The sequence below is a fragment of the Hipposideros armiger genome, unplaced genomic scaffold (assembly GCF_001890085.2).
Source record: "Hipposideros armiger isolate ML-2016 unplaced genomic scaffold, ASM189008v1 scaffold_191, whole genome shotgun sequence".
Classification (NCBI taxonomy): Eukaryota; Metazoa; Chordata; class Mammalia; order Chiroptera; family Hipposideridae; genus Hipposideros; species Hipposideros armiger.
The window spans coordinates 175,448-195,343 of record NW_017731541.1 but is presented as its reverse complement, the minus strand read 5'-3'; the positions used below and the strand labels follow the sequence as shown (position 1 = coordinate 195,343).

Below are 19,896 nucleotides of genomic sequence, written 5' to 3'. Positions count from 1 at the left end.
GGCAACGGCCGGGGACCAACCGGCGGCGACCCAGCAGCGCCGGGGGCGGAGCCCGGGACCGCGGAGCGCGGCCGGGAAGGGGGCGCGTCCTCCTCGGTCCCCCGCCCGGCTCGTCCGCACCCCCGTTTCCACGAAGCGATCCAGAAAAACGAGAGTTTTTGCTCGTCAGCCTCCGGTTGGTGTAGCGCGTTTTAAGTGCCCGGGAGACCAGCAGGCAGCTCCGCCGGCCGCGGGGCCGGCGCCGTCCGCACGCCCGGCTTTCCCGCATTTCTGCTCCGGGAGCCGAGAGGCACTTGCAAAGCCTTTGCCGTTTCCACGAAACTGCAGCGTCCCGCCCCGGGCCTCCTCAGGGCGCGCTTTAGGCCTGGCTGGCTTCGGGGTCCACACGCAGGGGCTGTGGCGTGCACCGAGCTCCCCGGAAGCACGTCACCTCTGGGCCCCGCTGCTCGGGAAGCCACCGGCCACCGGCCACCGGCCACCTGACATCGGGAAAGCACCGTGCTGCCCTGGCCCCTGAGAGAAGACCTGGGGTTGACAGGTGTCAGTCAGTCAGACAAGGGGAGCGATGACAGACAGCTGTCAGAGGCACCCCGTCCCAACGACTGAGAACAGGAAGGAGCTTTAGTTTTTTTGTTGAAACTTTAAAAATAAAGACATTTGAACGATGGTCATTTGGCCACTTTTTAAACAAGGTGCTGTTTCCCAGCGTTTGCAGATGCCAGCTCAGATAAGAGCCGAGGTAAAGAGCCCACAAACCAAAGCACGATAGGAGAAGAATCTATCTGCAAGAATAGCTCGCAGTCTGTGTTTCCTACATGTTGTCATGTAGGTTTTTCTGTCAAACAACAGCTCTCAGTGCTTAGAAGGATCCAACACTTCCTCACAGACAACCTCACTTTGTGCACAGTTTTATTCAGTTTTATTTGTAGATGTTTACATAAAATATGTATCTTATAGAGAGATCTCATATACCTATTTCTATGTAAGTGTCTGTATATGTCACAATACCATGATATCGTATATATACCTATAAGATATAAATATATTTCAGATAGACATTTTATAATAAGTATCTTACATTTTATATAGACAGCTCCTGCTCATGAGTATTTTGAGAAGAGGATAAAAATGTATTTGAGCAAAATCCCCATTTTTCAAAGCCTCGGCCCTGGCTGCCTGCCTGCCTGTCCCTCTTGGCTCTGAAGCAAACCCAGAAAGAGATTGCTTTGTTCCAGCAGAGCAGTAGGTACGGGGCCGTCACGTTGGCGGGTTTGGGAGGTGGTACAGTAAAGCACATGATGTGCCAGCAGGTGGAGAACTGGCCTTGGCACACCTGTGACATGGGCACCATTATGATGTGTCACAGAAGGGTGATGCAACAGAGGAGCCAAGGCACTTCAGGATTTGCTCACTCAGGTTCCCCGTCCAAGGGGAAACACCCATAAAGTAAGAAGACAGAGAACCCACCCCAACCAGACCCACTATGTGCGGTGTCGTGTCTCCCACAAGATAAGAGAAAACCAGCAGTGGTATCCTCCCCGCGACCTGTCACTGGGAGAATGAGTGGGAGGCCGAAGCCACCTCGGGGTGCCCCAATTTTCAGGGGTCCCCCGGAAGAAGCAGCATGCTGCAGCGCCAGTGTCCAGGCTTTGCTGTCGGGGTGCGAGGACCCGGACCCCAGTGGGTGTGTGACTGCAGAAAGAGTCCCAGACCCTCTTAGGTAGCGCTGCTGTGTGTCGTAGGTGCTCTGTGCACTTGGAAAATGACCCAGTGAGAACTTTTCTCCTTCTCAGAGGAAATCATTTGCAAATGCTTCCTTCTGAAGGTTTGTCCTGCTCACAGGCCGGAATTCCTGTGGCAGGCTGTCTTCTTTCTGTGCTGGGCACTGAGATGAATTAAACGGGCAGGCGACAAGGATTCCGAAGGGAAGCCGCCCTTTCAGGAGCCTGGACCTCAGAGCAGAGGTGGCTGTCGCCTTCCAGCCTCCTGGCGCCCTTTCCCACCAGCGCGTCCTCCGAGGGCTGCGAGCTTGGGCTGGTGCCGGAATGCAGACAGCCTGGCATGTCCCACGCGGTTGGGTGGGAGTGGCCTGCACAGTGTGAGGCAACACGTGGGGCTCCTCTCACCAGACCACGAGTGGAATCGCCTGCAGGGACACCCTGGCCACTCCGGAGGGCCACAGGTCGAAGCCCCTCTGCCTGTCCCCCTGGGCTGCCCACTGGGAAAGCAAAAATGGAAAATAACAAAATGGCCTTCCCAGTGGAAACAGTGCCAGTTGGTCCAGAAACATCCATAGCAATGAACGGAGTGCCAGGGAGTTGTCACGCAGGCAGAGCACATTGTGTGAAGGCCACACTCTCAGAGGAAAGCAGCTCTAGCAGAGGCAGAAGCCCTCAGGTGGCCGTGGCCCACAGGGGCTTTGCAAAGCCCAGCCTGACAGCAGGGTTTTGTCAGAAACCTTACTCACCTTCGGTGAGTGGTAATGCGGGAATCTGCCTGTAAGCCCATCGGGAAGGCTCTCCTGGGCTGTAATGACCTTTGGATAACTTAGACAGTGGGCCCCCACATAAGGGGGGTACTTCAAGAGCACACGTCCCTGGCGGGAAGAGCAGTCCTCCTCACCCTGATGGCCAGCAGGCACAATGGCCTGGTGTGGGGAGGCAAGCTCCCTGAGGCGTCTGTGTGGGGGCTGGGGGCTCCTCCAGGGCCGGGTCTGCTCTCCAGAAGCTCAGATCTGATTCTAAGCTGTAGTGTCACAGCCACAGCTGGCAACACCGCTGAGAGAACACATTTGGACATCATTAGTTAGCTAACTGGAGAAAACTAATGTAATATGTTCATGTCGGTTGCACATGAAGCTAAGGAAAGAACACAACTTAAAGAAGTGCACGTATCTAAGTACAAATGGAGGAGGTTCCGGACGTCAGGTCACTTCCGGGGCCATCCTTCATGGAGCTGGAGCAGGAACCGTGCCCCTCAGCTGATGGAGACCCGAGGAAACGGAAGCCCCCACTGCGGAAGGAACCAGCACTGCCCCTTCTCTGAACCCAGTGCTGCTTCTGCTCCATCAAGCTGTCGTCTGTAGTTAATGAGCGGTCGGTCTTACAGGTGCTTTAAGCAGAAATCTTCTGTTTCCCAACTTTGTCCAGAAGCTTTGGATCAGCCTGTCTTAGCCATTTTCTTTTCTTTCTCCTTTAGAGAGTTGGGTGTGAAAACCTAATTGCAACCACTCCATAAAACTGTGTGGCAGGATCTGCTGAGGCAAAATACATGCACAGCTGTGACCCAGCAGTTCCTCCCTTGGGAGCACACCTAAATGAAACACGTGTGCTCATAGGGCACACGTGCGGGAATGTCCCAGCAGCACTGCCTGTGAGAAAATTTACAACAGCGTGTTTATCATAGTCCCTGACGCCCACCACCACCAGGATGGACACGATAGTGAGAATGAAGCAACTACACCACACAGCCGAGAGCGTGGTGACTCAGACATGCTGAGCTAAACAGCCCCACACCCCATTCCATTCATAGGCGTCCGAGACCAGGCCGGCCTAATCGGTGGGAACAGGGCTTGGGGGAGAGGTGACCTTCGGGGTGGGAGGTGCAGGGTCAGAGGGCTGCAGGTGTGCTTGTCCTGTCCTGTCCTGTCCTGGCTGAGGTTACGTGGGTAGGCTCATCTTTGAAGGCCCACTGAGCTGTGCAATTATGGTTTGTGCCCTTTCTGACACGTGTGTGTCATACGGCAATAAAAAGTGGACAAGAAAGTTATGATTACATTAGAGAATCTCAGCAGATAGTTGTTCATCGTCATAGGTCTTTAGCTTAATACCTAGTTTCCACAAAATCAGACTCCAACTTTTGTTTTTAGTTCATTCTGTATCCAGACTTCAAGGATAACTTGTTTTCTACTTCATAAGTATTTATGCACAAATGAAAAGGCACCAACCATACACATATAGAAATGCATAACCATAACGTGGGTGAAAGTGAGGGGTATCTACCATCTGGTATACACATATATACCATCCTGAAAACTAATTTCTATCAATGTCAAAGATAATGGATTAGAAATTAATTCACAAATTTAACCTGGAATAAGCACATTTGTTGGCTTGGTTGTAGTGGTTAAAGTTCTAATTCAAGATTCATGGTGAGGTAGTGCTGAACTCCTGTTGTTTCTATTCTTTTTAGGCTGGCTCGATCCTGGAAGATCATCCTAAGTATGGTGTTTATATTGACTTTTCTTCTCATAGGTGAGTCTTACTAAGTAATGACCCTTAGAGCAGGTTCTTTTCCTTTCAGCATACTAATGTGTCACCCCGCTACGCTGGCTTTCATGGCCTCTGATGACAAATGTGATGATGGTCTGTCTCATTGAGGACTCCTTGTGCAGGACAAGCAGCACTTCTTCTGCTGCTTTCAAGATGCTCTGTCTTTGGCTTTTGACTAATTGATTATAGTGTGTCTCGGTATTAAGTCTCTCTAACTTTATCCTCGTTAAGAGTTTGTTGAGCTTCCTGAATGTGTAGATTTATGCTTTTCATCATGTTGGGAAGTTTTCAGTCATTGTTTCTTCAAATATTATTTCTGCCTCTTTGACTCTCTTCTTCTGAGGCTCCCATAATACGTATGCTGATATGTTTACAGTGTCCTGCAGGTCACTTAGGCTCTGTTTACTTTTCTCTTTTCTCTCTTTTCTGTTTCAGATTCAATAAATTTAATTGTCCTATCTTTGAGTTCATTGATTCTTTCTTCTGCCTGCTCAAATCTACTGTCAAGCTCCTTTCATGCATTTTAAAAAAAATTTCAGTTGTACTTTTCATTGTACTTTCTTTTGTACTTTTCAGCTCCAGAATTTATATTTGGTTCCTTTTAAAATTTCTCTACTGATATTCTCATTTCATTCATACATCAGTTCTTAGGTTTTCTTTAGTTCTTTACCTCTGGCTTCCTTTACTTTTTGAGCATATTTAAAGTTTTTGATTTAAAGTTTTTGTCTAGTAAGTCCAATGTTTGGGCTTTGTCAGGGATGGTTTCAGTCATTTTTTCCTCCTTTAATGAGCAGTACTTTCCTGTTTTGTTTGTTCGTTTTTTTTTTCCTATGCCTTGTAATTTTGTTTTGGAAACTAGGCATTTCAATATTATAATGTGGTAACTGAAAATCAGATTTTTCCTTTTTCCCAGGGATTGCTGTTATTGCTTGTGGAGAGCTGCAGTCATTTGTTTAGTGATGGTCACTGTTCTGATAACTCAGTGGTCAACAAGTGACCTGACAGAGATTTACTGGAGTCAAAGAGACGGGAGATAGATAGATAGATAGATAGCGCTCTCCCAGTCTTGACTGCTTGACTCTAAGCTGGGCACTCTTTCAAGGCTAAGCTGAGTCACCCACCACTCTCTGCCTTAACCTTCATCTCCTGCCTGCACGGAGCCCACAGACCCGCCCACGCTGCAAGTCTGGGGTCTCTCCAGGCTGTCTTCTGAGCATGCTCACTGCCTTCTCCTTTCCTCTCCAAGCCCTAGTCCCACAAGCGACTTTCTCCTCTGCCTTCTCCCTCCCATGCTTTTGGGTCTGTCTGCCACCTGCCTCATTCACTGTCCCTTGCTCAGGTGGGCATGGCCAGTTTATGACTTTAACAACAACAGACATGGCAGCCTCCCAGAAAACAATTCTAGTCCAAGGGAGCAAAATAAAACAAAGGTTAGCCTCTGCATCAGCTAATCAGGGCAACACTGGCCAGGTCAAAACTCACAGCCACAGTGTTTTAGAACAAGGCCTGTGTTAGCCTGCTGGTGCCAGCTAGCTGTGCCGGGAATGGGACTGCTGTCCCCACAGCCACTGCCACCATGCTGGGGAATAGGAGGTGTTAGGCAGGTGAGCCAAAGTGCCACACTGCTCTCTTACCCAAAAAATGTGCTCTTTTCTTCAGTCTCCTGGTTGCTGTAAATTTTGGAGTAGATTTCAGAATTCAAAAAATGTCGATCCTGTTCACCTCTGCCAGGTTATGCTTGTTTCAATGGAGGGCTGATTTTTTTGGAGCACCCTATGCTGCCGTTTTCCATATTGTCACTCAAGGGTCTGGTATTCTTTTTAAGAGCATATACACCCTCTGTGCTTAGAGAAATTCCTATTCGTTCATGTAGAATGTCTCATAAATATTTCCAGATAAACTCTTTAATCAGAGTTGGCCTTTTCTTTAACAGGATTTAGAAATCATATGTGGTTTACAGAACCAGAGTTTCCTCAGAAATCCAGACGAGTTTACTCTGCGATTACAGAATATGGCTCAAGGCTTTCTCATTACCAGGTGATGTTGCAGTAAATCATTTTGTATGCCATTCATTTAAAATTTAATACAGTGCAGGGTGAGTCCAACTGGCAATGTTGTCTTTGTGGTGCATGTGAATGGTTAATACTAATAACGTACAGACCGGAGCTCTATTAAGTGACTTCACCTAGTGCTGTTTTCATGAGGATATGGTTTCACGCGGGTCATTTCATTACTGACAAGCGTTACTCTGTTTTTCACGCAGAAGAGGGCTCTGTTAGAAGCCACCTAAGACTGACTGTGACTTATTTCTATGTAACCTCTGAATACATCCCGAGCTACACGCTTTAGAAACTATTTTACGACTGCTTTTTATTCAATTAACAGATTTTAAGTATGCTCCCCATTTTTATATATTATTTTGAAACAGCATTTTTATGGCTGAATAACAATCCAGTGAATAATATAGTCAATAAATACTTCCAAACAATTGATTTGCTTGCAATTTTTCAATATCATAAACATAATCTTCCCTGTTGCTAAATCTTTTCACCCATCCTTGATTTTTTACTTAGGATAAATTCCTAAAAGAAGGATAAACAAAGACTATTCACAACTTTAGGTGATCTTTTCATATGGAAACTTAGTGACTTAATACCGCTTTCCAAAAGCTAGGTGTGTGTCCCCATCTCTCCACCCGCCGTGGAGGACAGGATGATAATAACTATGCACCAGAAGTGAGTGTACGCACATTGAACGCATATTTCATTTTACCCTCAAAATGATCCTTAGTAAGAGTATTTCTACCTCCACTTATTGATTGGGAAGCTGGCTCAGGACAATTAAGGAAACCTGTGTGTAAGGCAGCTCAGCTGTAAGTTCTGGAGCTGAAATTCAAGCCCAGGCCTTGCGGACACTAGCTCGCCAGCTGAAGCTGTTTGCTGCTTCCGCTGAGGACGCAGTTTTATTGTCACACAAGGTACAACCTCAGCAACCATACAACCACTGTCACAACGCGGAGCTTAAACCAACGACTGCAAAGGACTAGCTCCAGCATTTAACTAGTTTAGTCCGTGGCCTTCACAGAGCAGCCCCTTAATCACTCACCCAGGAGCACAGCCTTCAGCCACTGCACCTCCTAGGATTCACCTGGAAGCCACACGGTTTAAAGTGAGGTGTCTGGTGGGAGTTTGGTTAAGGGAGAGGAAAGGCATTTGTGAACAACTCACATTGAGTTTGTCCCAGCTCAGATTCCTGGAGCCACGTTCTAAGGCATAAAACTCTGGGTCTCAGTCAACAGTGCCTAAAATAAAACAAATATTACATTTGTTCCGATAGTGGAAGCCACCTGAACTCCTTTGGAAACAAGGCAAAATAAAAAATACTTTTAAAAATCAGGAAATTTTTACTTTTCAAGAACTCTCAAATTCATTTAGAAGCAAATTAATGAAGGACTGTTCTGTGTATGTTCTTTTAAGGCCAGGACAGAAAAAAGCAAATTCAAAACACTGCCCCTACTGATAGAAAACTTAAACAGAAGTTGAAAAACTAGAACTAAGACTCGCTCCTACCAAAAATAAGCTCCCAATCCATGGCCCGTCCAAAGAAAAATGCTGAGGAGAACCTACGGGAAATGTCATTGCTCAGCAGGAAACACCAAGGCGACAGCGTTCTCTGTCCCAGGCTGTTGCATCCGCACGCCCCTGTCACAGCACACGGCAGCCTCGAGGAGGCGCGAATTCCGGGCAGCAAACAGGAAGTCAGTCTTTGAGACAGAAAAGGAGACGTAGGAGCAGAGGATGGAGCCTGTTTTCCAGATCACGTATTGACGGTGGGCTGAGAGGTGACCCCCCAAAAGCTAAGTCCACAGCCTAATCTTCAGAACCTGACTTTTATTTGGATAAAGACTCTGACGATGCAATTCAGGATCTTGAGATAAAATCATCCTGGATTTCCCAGACGGGCCTCAATGCAGTGACAAGAACCCTTATAAGACACTAGAGGAGAAGGCCGTGTGACAATAGTGGCAGAGTCAGGGGTGATGCAGCCAGAAGCCCTGAGGGCCAGGAGTCGCTGGACGCTGGAAGAGGCGGGGACAGTCTCCCTGTGAACCCTCAGAGGATCGTGCGGCCCTCCTGACACCCCGACTGGGCTCCCGGCCACCAGGACCAGACAGATTTCTGTTGTTCTGAGCTGCTGGGTTTGCAGCCATTTGTGGAGAGTCTGGAACCCACATGGTATGTGGAGCCCGGGGCACAGAGGGAGTGGCCCATGGCAGCTGCCCACTGTGGCTTGTGTGGGTCTCCTCAGTGCTGCCTCCACCGCGGCCCAGGGCATGGGTCCTTAACAGCCTCTGTCCCTGGTCATTCTCAGCCTGGACCAGCACCCCCAGTGGAAACACCAGGTGGCCCTGTTCAGGTAAATGTTACAATTCTTCTGAGGTTACTGCTGATCAAATCCAGTCGCTCGTGTAGCAAGGGACACCCTTCACTGTCTGCAGGGTGAACAGGGGCTCGGTGTGGTCCTCTGATGCCTGCATTGCGCCCCTCCCCCCCCCCAGAACCCCTCCCCCCCATTTCGCATATTCTGCCCCTTCCCATGTCCTTAAAAGGCACCTAGCACCTTCCCTCTTGAGAATCAGGGCTTGTTACACCCATCCTCAAGCTCCAGTAGAGGCCACTCCTCCATCACTAAACGGACGTGGGTGTGACCTCGTCACCTCCAAATACAAGTGTTTGCAGGCAGGCTGAAAGGACGCACATGTCTCAGAGGACCTCTGTGTGCCCCGCCCGTCACGCATGTCCATCATAGGTGGACATGGGAGTTCTTTCCCCCTTGCGAAGAAGAAAAATAACTCAGTTTGTCTTTTTTTTCCAGGCTAGACTTTGGATGCCGAAAGAGCAACTGGAACTTTTAAAGTGAGTGAGGTGTTCTGATATGTGGGGCTTTGTGGTGTGGTTCCAAATGCTGAAATGCTTTTGTGAAATTGTAAGACTAAAACCATTTCCACTCCTATGACAATTCTTTAAGGAAATATACAATGGAAAGTGCTTTCAGTGTTTATGATTAAAACAATGTAAAACAACTGAGACAGGATAAATGGGCCAATGGATGAACACCTTACAGCATATGCCTGTAATGAAGAATTATGTAGCCAGTGAAATAATTCTGAAATAGATTTAATGAGTTGGGAAGTGCAGTGGGACACAACACTATAGGTACGATCTCTATTTTGTTACCATTTTTGCATAGAATAAAAACTGTTATAAACACACTAACATGTGTTTATTTCTTCAAAATTTTTGTAATTTCTACATTGTGCACATGTGATATTCTACAAATTGGAAAAAAATGCTAGGTAAGCAGTGCTTACATTTTTTCAACATTATAGATACCTATTGACTTGATATTTTCTTATTCTGTCTACCAGCAGCTTTCAAGCTATAAAAGTGGAAGAACCCATTCTTAGAAACTAAATGTGCCCCCGGGGGGGGGGTGTCCTCCACCACCCACGGCCCAGGCTGAACACCACTGTGCGCCCCACACTCCACCGCGTTCGCGTTCGCGCGGGGAAGGGGAGAGGGGGACGGAGGACCACTCTGTGAGGTCTCCCAGCCTCAGGCGGGCGGCAGCGCTCCGGAGGGAGGGCCCAGGGCTGGCTGCGCCCCACTCGCCGGCTCGGCTCTGAGCACACCCCAAGCCCCAGGACGCCCTCAGGAAGGCGAACCCTGGCGTCTCCGCGTCCCCGTGCGCTGAACGCAGAGCTCAGAGCTCGCCCCGCTGCCCCGCTGCCCCGCCAGGCTTGACTTCTGGCGGCACCGGCCGCTCCACCCGCCGGAGCCGCGGCGGGGGCGCCTCTCCCTCCTCTCACACGGGTCTCGTTTACAGGAAAGAAAGCCAGGCTTTGGAAAACAACTTTCGTGAAATTCTATTTTTAATTGAACAAATCAATGCTCTGAAGGCGTTACTGAGAGAGACACAGGACGGTCTGCACAGTCGCGGCCGGAGCGCGGATGGGGACCCCGGCGGGGCCCGGGACAGCGCCGAGGTCATTGACGAGGTGCGACGGGGCTGGGGGCGCGGGGCTCGTGTCGCCTCCTCGTGTCACCGCCCGCCGCACCTGAGTGGAGACAGGTGTGGCTGTGCCCTCCCCGCTGACGGGCTGCCTTTCCCTAAAGCTGAAGGCCCCTGGACCCGCATTTTCATCCCCTCTTTGTCACAGGGAAGACTTCGCACTGCAATCTCACTCACTTCCCACCAAAATAAAGAACCAATTCGGTTTTATTTTCCAATAGACAAACAAACAAACAAAAGGTCATTCGGAAATTGCAGCCTCTGGATGTCTATACACACATACTTTAAATAGCAAGCTATTTTTATTGACGAACCTAAAACTAAGGGTATTTGACCTAATTTGCTGCAGATCAGGCAACATGACCACAGAGAGCAATGAACTTGGTTTTGCTTCTCTTCTCCCTCCAGCAACAGCACAGAAACCTGACCTAGACCCCTACTGCCTGCGGGCTCCATTCTGTCACTGGGACGAGGTGCTGTCCCTTAGAACTGCACGCTCCCTCGGGCGGGACACGGACACGCGCTTTTCTGGAATCAGGCGTCCATCCGTCAGAATCCAACGTTACTTCTAATGAATGAATAACTTCTAACATAAGCAATCTGCACTTTACATCAACTGCCCTAATTCCCAAATGTCTATAGAATGTGCGAGTCTAAGACACACTAAAGAAGGAAGGGGCTCAGCAGGTCACACACGCAACCTCAACTGTATCTCGCTGAGGGCCCACGCGGTAGTCAGTAGGGCTTCAGGAGGGGTCTTAGGTGTGACCTTACTCTGTGACCTTGGAGGAGTGAGGTGACACAGCTTAGTTCCCTCAGCTGCCTGAGAAGCGCTGGTCCCACCGAGCTGTGAGGGTGACACTAGAAATCTGGGTGCAGTGCCGGGCTCAGCGTGTGGCTGGTGAAAGTCCACTGTTACTGCTGTTTTACAGATTAGGGAACAACAGTGTGAAATGTAAAACTCCAGCAGTGGCCAGGGATTGTTAATGGAAAACGTTTTTTTTTTTTTAACTTTGTACAGGAAACGTCAAACTTGGTAAATTATGTCCTTAAAAAGCTGAGAGAAGACCGGGTCCAGATGGCTGATTACGCCCTTAAGTCAGCAGGTGAGTGACACAGCGAAAGAAGCTCATGCTTCAACTGTGTCTCTGATATACGCATTTCTTTATAAGGAAAACACATTTATGTAGCTGGTGATTTTAGGAGTGAAATGAACAAATCTAGACAATGAAGAACACACCAGACCTGGTTGTAGCTGACTGCTCTGAGGTGGGCGCAAATCTCAGAGGCAGCGAAACTGCAATTTCATGGCGTGGAAAGGGGTCTGGGGAAAGGCAGCACCCCACACTCAGGGGCCTCGAGGAAAGGTGGCACCCCACACCCAGGGGCCTCGGGAAGGAGACACCCCACACCCAGGTCGGTGATGCAGAGGTTCGGTTAGCGTCACAGACATTACAACCCTTTATATTTTGTGCTAAAATGACTGAGGTAACCAATAAAAAAAGAAGACAGCAAATCAGTCAGAATACAGATCTAAACAACTCTATCAAAAGCTTGAAATAACTGACATTTATAGAATATTGCATCTAACGACATAAAGAAAACAAAGGAGGCCCAGCTTAATTTGAATTTCGGGCAAACAGCAAATCACTTTTTAGTATAAATACATTCCAAATATTATACGGGACATACTATACCAAAAACTAACTAACTATCTAAAACTCAAATTTAACAGGGAGTCTTGGATTTTTACTTGCTAAATCTGGCACCCCTCCGTACACATTCACCGTTTCAAATTGTGCCATCTTGGAAAATGCACTGGTGAGCAGATAGTCAGGCACAGGCATTTTTAACGTTGTGATGTCTAGATGAAATCTGAGGAAATGATTTGCATTTTATTTATGCCTTCTCTAAAAATACATTTTGCTTCTAAAATGAAGTAGCCTGATGGGATAAAATCTGATGAGTGTATTTTACATATATCTTTGACCAAAATTAAAGCTTAATAAATCCCCAGAATTGCTATTATGAATATAACTTGTTAGTACGTTTACATTCTTACTGGTTTTTCTGCTTTTTTGTTTTTGAGTGACCTGGGCTGACATAAAGCCTTGTCTACTATATGAGCTGTAAAAATACGTGGTCTATATGTCTCTTTGGGTAATAAACACAATCCGCATGATATTTCCATCTCCAAATCGACTGCCTCACAATTCAATATTTTATCATAAAACCGGTTTCAGAAATGTTATGAAACTACACAGAGCAAACTTTCTCAGAGTGACGACATTTCAGTGGTAATGAATCAAGAAGTCAGACTTTTCCTACCAATTCCTGAGTATGAATTTTACCTTATTCATAATTCACCCAATAACAGTTTTCCAACATTATTAAAATCTAGATGAGGTGTTTTGAGTTGTGTAATTTTTTATTTTAAAAACTATTTTATAATTTTAGGAGCTTCCATCATTGAAACTGGGACATCGGAAAGTTATAAAAATGATAAAGCCAAACTGCACTGGCATGGGATTGGGTTCTTAAATTATGAAATGCCTCCAGATATTATCCTTCAGGTAAAAGTTACATTAAGGGTAACCTGTTTATATTTTAGGATTTTGTTCCTATTTTTTATCATGAAAATATTAATATCTAAAATGGAGGCAACTCTGAACTTGTCACAGCATCTGAAACTCTTTGTATTCTTATAGTCATCAAACTACATGAATTATTTCTTACTTTATGGTCAGTAAGCTATGAGTAATTATTAATTTATTATTTTAAAGTCAGTAAACTAGATGATTTACTTCTCAAGTAGGACGTTCGCTTCTACATCTCTCAGTGGCTTCTGTGGCACCCCTCTTCCACTGACAGCTTCAGTCACTCCACACACATCTGCTGAAGGTGCACGCCCCCACGTGCTGCCCAAGTGTAACAGGAGAAACTTCCAAATAAGAACCCCACTAACATTTCAGTTCAACCCGGAAGGCAGTCGACATCAACAGATGGTAGAGCTCTTCTTAACTATCAGCTACACACCTGAATTAGTTTCCAATTTAGAAACACCTTCCAGGGCAAACCTACAGATCTCATTCCAGACTATAGTCTAGATCTAGAAAATGGTACACCATGTTTCTTCCTTACCGCCAGTCCCAGCATCACCGTCACTATCACCATTATCTATTACCATGCCATGCTAACCACCACCACCATCATTACCACCACCACCATCACCTCCATCATCATCACTACAATGATCACCACAACCACCACTGACTACTCCACCATCGCACCACCAGCACGCCATCGCCACCCACACCAACCAGCTGTCTTCTGGCAGCTTAGTCTAGTCCAGCGGTTCTCTTTCACAGGGGTTGCCTAGGACCATCGGAAAACACATATTTTCGATGGTCTTAGGAACCGCAACACCACTCCTCTATCCGTCTCCAGGCCCACATGCAGATACGCCCACATCCGAGTACCCAGCGACCCCTGTGAAAGGGTCGTTCGATCCCCAAAGAGGTTGAGACCCACAGGTTGAGAACCGCTGGTCTAGTCAGAGCAATGAGTGATACTCATAGTAAAGGGCTCGAACAGATATAATTATAACGTGCACAGTCGGAAGAACAGTCAACCCTCCGGGTGTCTGGAAGTTTTCCTGTTTGATACGCATAAGCGAGCTCTGTGGTCCTTAGTGACTAGCTGGCCTCTATTGTAGGGGTGGATTTATATAACCAGGTAAGAGATTAACTCTGTGTCTCCTTTCCAGCCGGATGTTCACCCTGGGAAGTGCTGGGCCTTTCCAGGTTCCCAGGGTCACGCCCTCATCAAGCTTGCCAGGAAGATCATACCAAGTGCAGTTACCATGGAGCACATCTCAGAGAAGGTGTCTCCCTCCGGAAACACCTCCAGTGCACCCAAGGACTTTTCTGTCTATGTGAGAAGCTGTCTCACCTTCGTTCAGAGCGGGTTACGGTACAAGGTGGTTGGCTAGGAATGAGGAGCTGGGGTCTCATCTGAGCTGTGCAGCTAACCTGCACCACTGTGAGGAGGTCACTTATCCCCTGGACTCTGCTTTGTCATCTACAAAGGGACAGGGTTGGATCTGATGGTTTCTCCTGCTTAATTTTACATTTTTATCAAAGTCATACATGTACAATTAAAAACCCAAACACGTCCATACATTTAGAATTACACACGGGTCTTCTTTGTCCCACTTCTCCCACCCCCCGATTTTTCCTCTGCAGAAGCTTCCACTTGCAACAGCTTTGGCTGTTTATTTTAGGTTCTTCCCTTCGTATTCACTTTTCCTAATTCTTAACTCTTCAGTTTTGGTTATTGTCTACTGATGTTCTCTGGCGGAAGATGAAGAGTAGTTCTCTTCCATGGCTCTCCCATCCTCATCTTTTTGTTGAGATATGATTGAGACACCATGCAATTCATCCATTAACATGTACTTAATTGGCTTTCAGCGTATTCACAGAGCTGTGTACTCATCACTATCCTCAGTTTTAGGACATTTTTATCACTCCCAAATGAAACCCTGGACCTCTGAGCTGCCACCTCCCACCTACATCTCACTCCCCCAGCCCCAGGCAGCTGCTAACTACTTTGTCTCTGTAGATGGGCCTATTCTGGCCACTTCATATAAATGGGATCACATGTGGGCGTGGTCTGTTGTGAAGGGCTTCTTCACTCAGCACGTTTTCAAGGTTCATCTATGTTAGAATGTGAGTCAGTATGTCTCTTCTAAAATTGCTAGTATTCCATTGTATGGATGGGCCACATTTTATTTATCCATGCGTCAGTTGATGGACCTTTGTTTCCATTTTTTGGGCCATTGTGAACAAAGCTGCCGTGAATATTTTTGCACAAGTTTCTGTGTGGACGTTCATTTTCATTTCTCTTGGGTCTATATCCGGGAGGGGAAGGGCTAGATCACTCTGAAAATGGGTTTCGTGTTTGTGGCATGGCTAGATGGTGTATCTTACTGTTGGTTTCAATCGATTTAGTGTGTTCACCATGACTGTGGGAAATAGACTACTCTCAGCTGAGCCCTCTAGTGTAATCCAATGCTATTTGCTTCGTGTAAATTTTTTGATGTTCCTAAGGATAATAATGGCCTCCTCCTAACCCCTTCTTCAGAAGTGTAAATATCCTCCCATTATGTTCACTCATGCCAGGTAATTTATAAACGCCTTTTTTCTTGTTTCTTTTGGGATAGCCTCTGGGCCATCTGCCCATTTGCTCCAGTCTGACTTGTTGCCAGTTATGTACAGCTGCTATCAGGGGTTTCATTTCCACCTCCAAAGGTTCCACTGATTATTTAATCTGTTATTTTAAAAATCTTCTCTCTTATTTTCCTTGTTTTTTGTTCTACTTTCTGAAAGATTTTATGAATTTCTTTTAACTTCTATGTTGGATTTTTCATTTCTGTCATGATTATTCTAAGACTTTTTCCTAAAAATATTCCTTTAAAGTCTAAATTTCTTCTTCTGTGGATGCAATGTCTTGTCTTAAGCCACCTGAGATATTATATAGTTTTGTTTAGTTTTTCTGCTCCATCCCGTTGGTGGGATCTCTGTCCTTGTTAGGTGCTTTGCTCACATGTCTGGTGATGCTCGTCTGTCACATTTAAGAGCTAAACAGTCAAAAGCCAGTGAAAGCTTTGCACACCTGGTGGGGTGGGTGGCCCGGGGGCTGCATGGGCGGTGGTCTGGTTGGGCCATTTCTTCTGGAGACTCCAGAGTGTGGGATCAGGCAGGCTGACCCTGGGAGGAATTCTACAAGCTGTGCCGTTTCGGCTTGGCGGCCACATGCTGGGGGCTGCGGCGGGGAGAAGAGGAACACACAGGGTGCACCCTCACCTCTGACACGTGCAGGTCCCCCAAGCCCTGCTGTCCTGGAGCTGGGAGGAAGAAGGTAGGCCTGTGCTGGGCCAGGCCGGGTGATGACCGGCCAGGGCTGGGGGCTAACTGCTTCAGCCCCCGTCTGATGGGCCCCCTGCAGCCCCACACCCCACCTCTGGAGCTTTCTGGGACGTGCAGCCTACGTCTGTGTGTGTTCCCACAGCCAGGGGTCTGTGTTTTCTCCAGGGCACCACACCAGTCGCCCTCTGGCCATGTCCGGGCTTCGTGTCTGCTCCCACCTCTCCCCATAGGTCTATGCTGCCTTCAGTCCCTTGTCCCGCCTGGGGGAGGGCTCAGAGGGAAACACGGCGCTCAGCCTGCCTGTGCTTCATCGAGTGCCTCTGAATGCCATGATTCTGGGCCTCAGAACAGAAACACGACCACCATCCTTTGGTGCAAGCCTGCTGCCACCCACAGCAGGTGTCTGCTGAGCCCTACAGTTGAGTTGGGTTGAACTTGAGCAGGTCATATCCCATCTCAGACAGGTGCACAGTTGCTCATTACCCAGGAATTATGGGTGAATCCTTCAGTAATAAAAACTACTTCTCATCATTTTTCTCTTATATTAAATTTATGAACCAAGTAAAGTTAAAATGGTAATAAAGAAGGTAGAAATAAAATAAGCCCCCCTCCTTAACCTGCTAAAGGAACCATATGAGGCTCGAGTTTCTGTATCTGTAATTGTGGGTGCGTTGTTTAATCATGATGTAGTCAATTCTTTTAACAAAACTATATTACTAGTTTAAATATTAATATGTTCATTATAAAACAATTTAACTAATGAACACTTTATTTTGTTGTTACCATGATTTAAGGAACCTAATGATAAACTTTAGATAGTCACAAAAGAAATTAACTCCCACCAGTGCATTCTCCTCTCAAAAACCTTGAATTTTGAAAGGTAAAGAAGGAAGGTAAAAAAAATAAATAAGGGAAATTGCATACAAATATCAATGTTTTCTTTCAGTCAGCAAATACTTTTTGGACAGAGCTATTTGTGTGGTCAGTCTGGAAATTGGATTAAGTTTATCTTATTTTGGAAAACGCTGGGTCAACACATGGGCTCGTTTTTTTTTTAATTCAAAGTATTCTGACTGCAAATATACTTATTAGGCCAGAGCTAATGCTAGGATTTGTTCTTCCTATCTATCTATCTATCTTACATCCATCCATCCACCCACCCACCCTTCATCTACGTTTCAGGTGTTTATGTCTACGTATCTATCCATCTCCCTTCTTCCTATCTGTCTAGTCAGCCCTGTGATCAGCCTGCCTCTTGCATTGCAAACTCCCAAGTTCAACACCTTTGGGCATAGAGGGCGGTACTGGCACCTAGGCCAGCACTGCACCCCTGGTGGACCCCAAAGGTGTATGGAGAATTGTTGGTACTTGAGCAGACAACTGCCTCTGTTTATTTTAACTGAGCATCCAGTCCTTACACCCTCTATGTCTGTCACTTTTTTTATAGGGCATCTTGAAACAGTGTGGAGGAGAAGAGGTTTTCCTAGGTCAGTTTTTATATAACAAAACAGGAACCACAGTTCAAACCTTTGAGCTCCAGGTAATGAGAGCCCTGGCGAGGGGGCGAGTGGCTGCGCCCCTGGGAGGGGTGTTGGGGCTGCTGTCAGAAGTGGTGTGTGAGAATGACTGTGACAACAGCATGAGCTCAGCAAGGCGTCTCTGAGCTTGTCCTTAGCTCCCAGCGCTTGTGTGCATTTTAACGCAAAAGACAGGCAAATACCAAAGTGGGTTCTAAGCCTAATTCTTCATGTGCTATCACTGTTTAAAAACTCTATTCAACGTCTCAGTCCTTATGTCACCAGTCTGGTTCCCTTGCACATTTAGTTAGATAGTCACTGTGTCACCTTCCTTGTGAGGGCGATGGTGCAGTATGAGATAGAGGCAGAGAGGAACTCAGGGGAAGAGAAAACAAATATTTAATACCAGATGATACAGGTGAAACTTCTCTTCCTAACTTAATGGGGAGAAAACACCAACTGTTAGCATATAATGCCCCCAAAAGTCATTAAGGTGCATGAAATATATCTTCATTATTTCTCATTAGCCACAGGAAGTAATAAAAAGATGTAGAAGGTGTCCCATACCATGTAAAAACAAGTGTTTTATGACACTGCTTGGCCAATGGTGAGACAATCTAGGCTGAAAAGAATATGTGTGTTAGAAACCAATGCGCCCGTGGAGTTTCCTATTTGACTGTAGGTCCGTCTCTCTCCCTCCCTCCCTGGCACTGCCATCCAGGAGCACTGTGGGGGCGTCACTCACGGTGGCGGTGAGAGCACCCGGTGTCCAGGCCACCATATTCTCTTCCTCCCCCACACTCGTCCTCTTAGGAGCTCTTTACTTACAGTGGCTCATTTTCTCGTCCACTAGAGCGGTGTTTGAATAGCCTTGTGTTAGGAAGAAAGGAAAGAAAGAGTTTGAATTTCCCATTACATCAGCATTTCTTGGGGCTCTTTGGGATGGATTTCTTGATTAGGCATTAATTTTATCTTTTCTTTAATTTCAGCATGAAGTTTCTGATTCCTTATTATGTGTGAAACTTAAAATCCTCAGCAACTGGGGACACCCGAAGTACACTTGTTTATACAGATTCAGGGTGCATGGCACCCCAGGAGACCACACCTAGCAGAGCTGGTGCAGAAGTGGCGGCCGCGGGGGTAGGACAGCCAGGTGTCCCTGTGCCTTACACTACACTCAGAGGCTCGGAGAGCGGCAGTGGGAGGGAAACCTCAACGGGGATGAGTTTTACTAGTAAAAATATGAAAGTGATTCAGTCTCCTTCTGGTAGCTTTGCTTTGGGGGATGAATGTCGCTGGAGCCCTGACAAGTAAATCTGTGTCTCGAAGGCTGTGCTGCTCAACCGTCTTTCTCGTAGGAGCACCTCAGCCTGCCTTAGTTTGTTCGTCCACACCAGGCATGGACGTGCCGGGGCCACTATTATTTAACTCGTATCTGGACGCACTGGTCAATGCGATTAGAAAAGCGAAAGAAATCAGAGGTTAAAACGAGTGAGGATGTCTGACCATGACTATTTGCAGATGATTTGAAGAATTCCTTCAAATCCAATAAAGTCAATTTAAAAATACATCACACACAGGAAAAACTGCAGTAAATTAGAAGATAGAAAATTATCACATGTAAATCAGCATCATTCATAAATACAAACAATAACGAGTTAGAGGCTATAATTTACAAAAGCCACACCAAAGATGAAAAAGAATCAGATAAAAGAAGAAATTAAACTACCTGTTTAAAAACACTCCCAAACAGCAGCGGATGACTAGAAGACTTCAGTAACGGAAAGACATACATTTCCTGTAGATACGAAAACTCAGCTATCAAGGTGTCAGTTTTTACGAAATTAATCTATAAATTAAATGTAATCTCAATTAAAAACCAGGAAAAATGTATGGTATTTATGAGACAATTATGAGAAATTAAGGATATTTCATTGCCTGTGTGATAATAGTATTTTGATTTTGTTACAAAAAAGGAATTATTTTGTTTAGATTTATATATTTAAAGGCTTACAGATGAAATGATGTATCTGGGCTATGTTTCAAAAGACTATAAGAGAAGGAAGCGTATGGGAGGCTCGACAGAGAAGACAGGCCCAGAATGAGCAC

At 46.4% G+C, this 19,896-nt stretch overlaps 2 protein-coding genes across 4 annotated transcripts in view; one reads left to right on the top strand and one right to left on the bottom strand.

Annotated features, from left to right (window-relative positions):
- CUNH7orf57 (chromosome unknown C7orf57 homolog) overlaps window positions 1-19,896 on the bottom strand; it is a 36,411-nt gene that overhangs the window by 12,437 nt on the left and 4,078 nt on the right. Inside the window, exon 3 of one of the 3 annotated variants that reach the window (XM_019653009.1) lies at window positions 7,499-7,572. The exons of the other annotated variants lie outside the window; for them this stretch is intronic. The gene's annotated coding sequence lies outside the window, so the exon portion shown is untranslated. The remainder of the gene's footprint in view (window positions 1-7,498; window positions 7,573-19,896) is intronic. 3 annotated transcript variants of the gene reach the window in all.
- SUN3 (Sad1 and UNC84 domain containing 3) lies at window positions 43-19,510 on the top strand. The gene is made up of 11 exons (XM_019653011.1): window positions 43-739; window positions 1,090-1,684; window positions 4,192-4,253; window positions 6,205-6,308; window positions 9,147-9,187; window positions 10,158-10,317; window positions 11,365-11,449; window positions 12,801-12,916; window positions 14,110-14,277; window positions 17,718-17,810; window positions 18,777-19,510. Exons 2-11 carry the CDS (start codon window positions 1,560-1,562, stop codon window positions 18,894-18,896), a joined length of 1,074 nt encoding a protein of 357 aa, XP_019508556.1. The 5' UTR covers window positions 43-739; window positions 1,090-1,559; the 3' UTR covers window positions 18,897-19,510.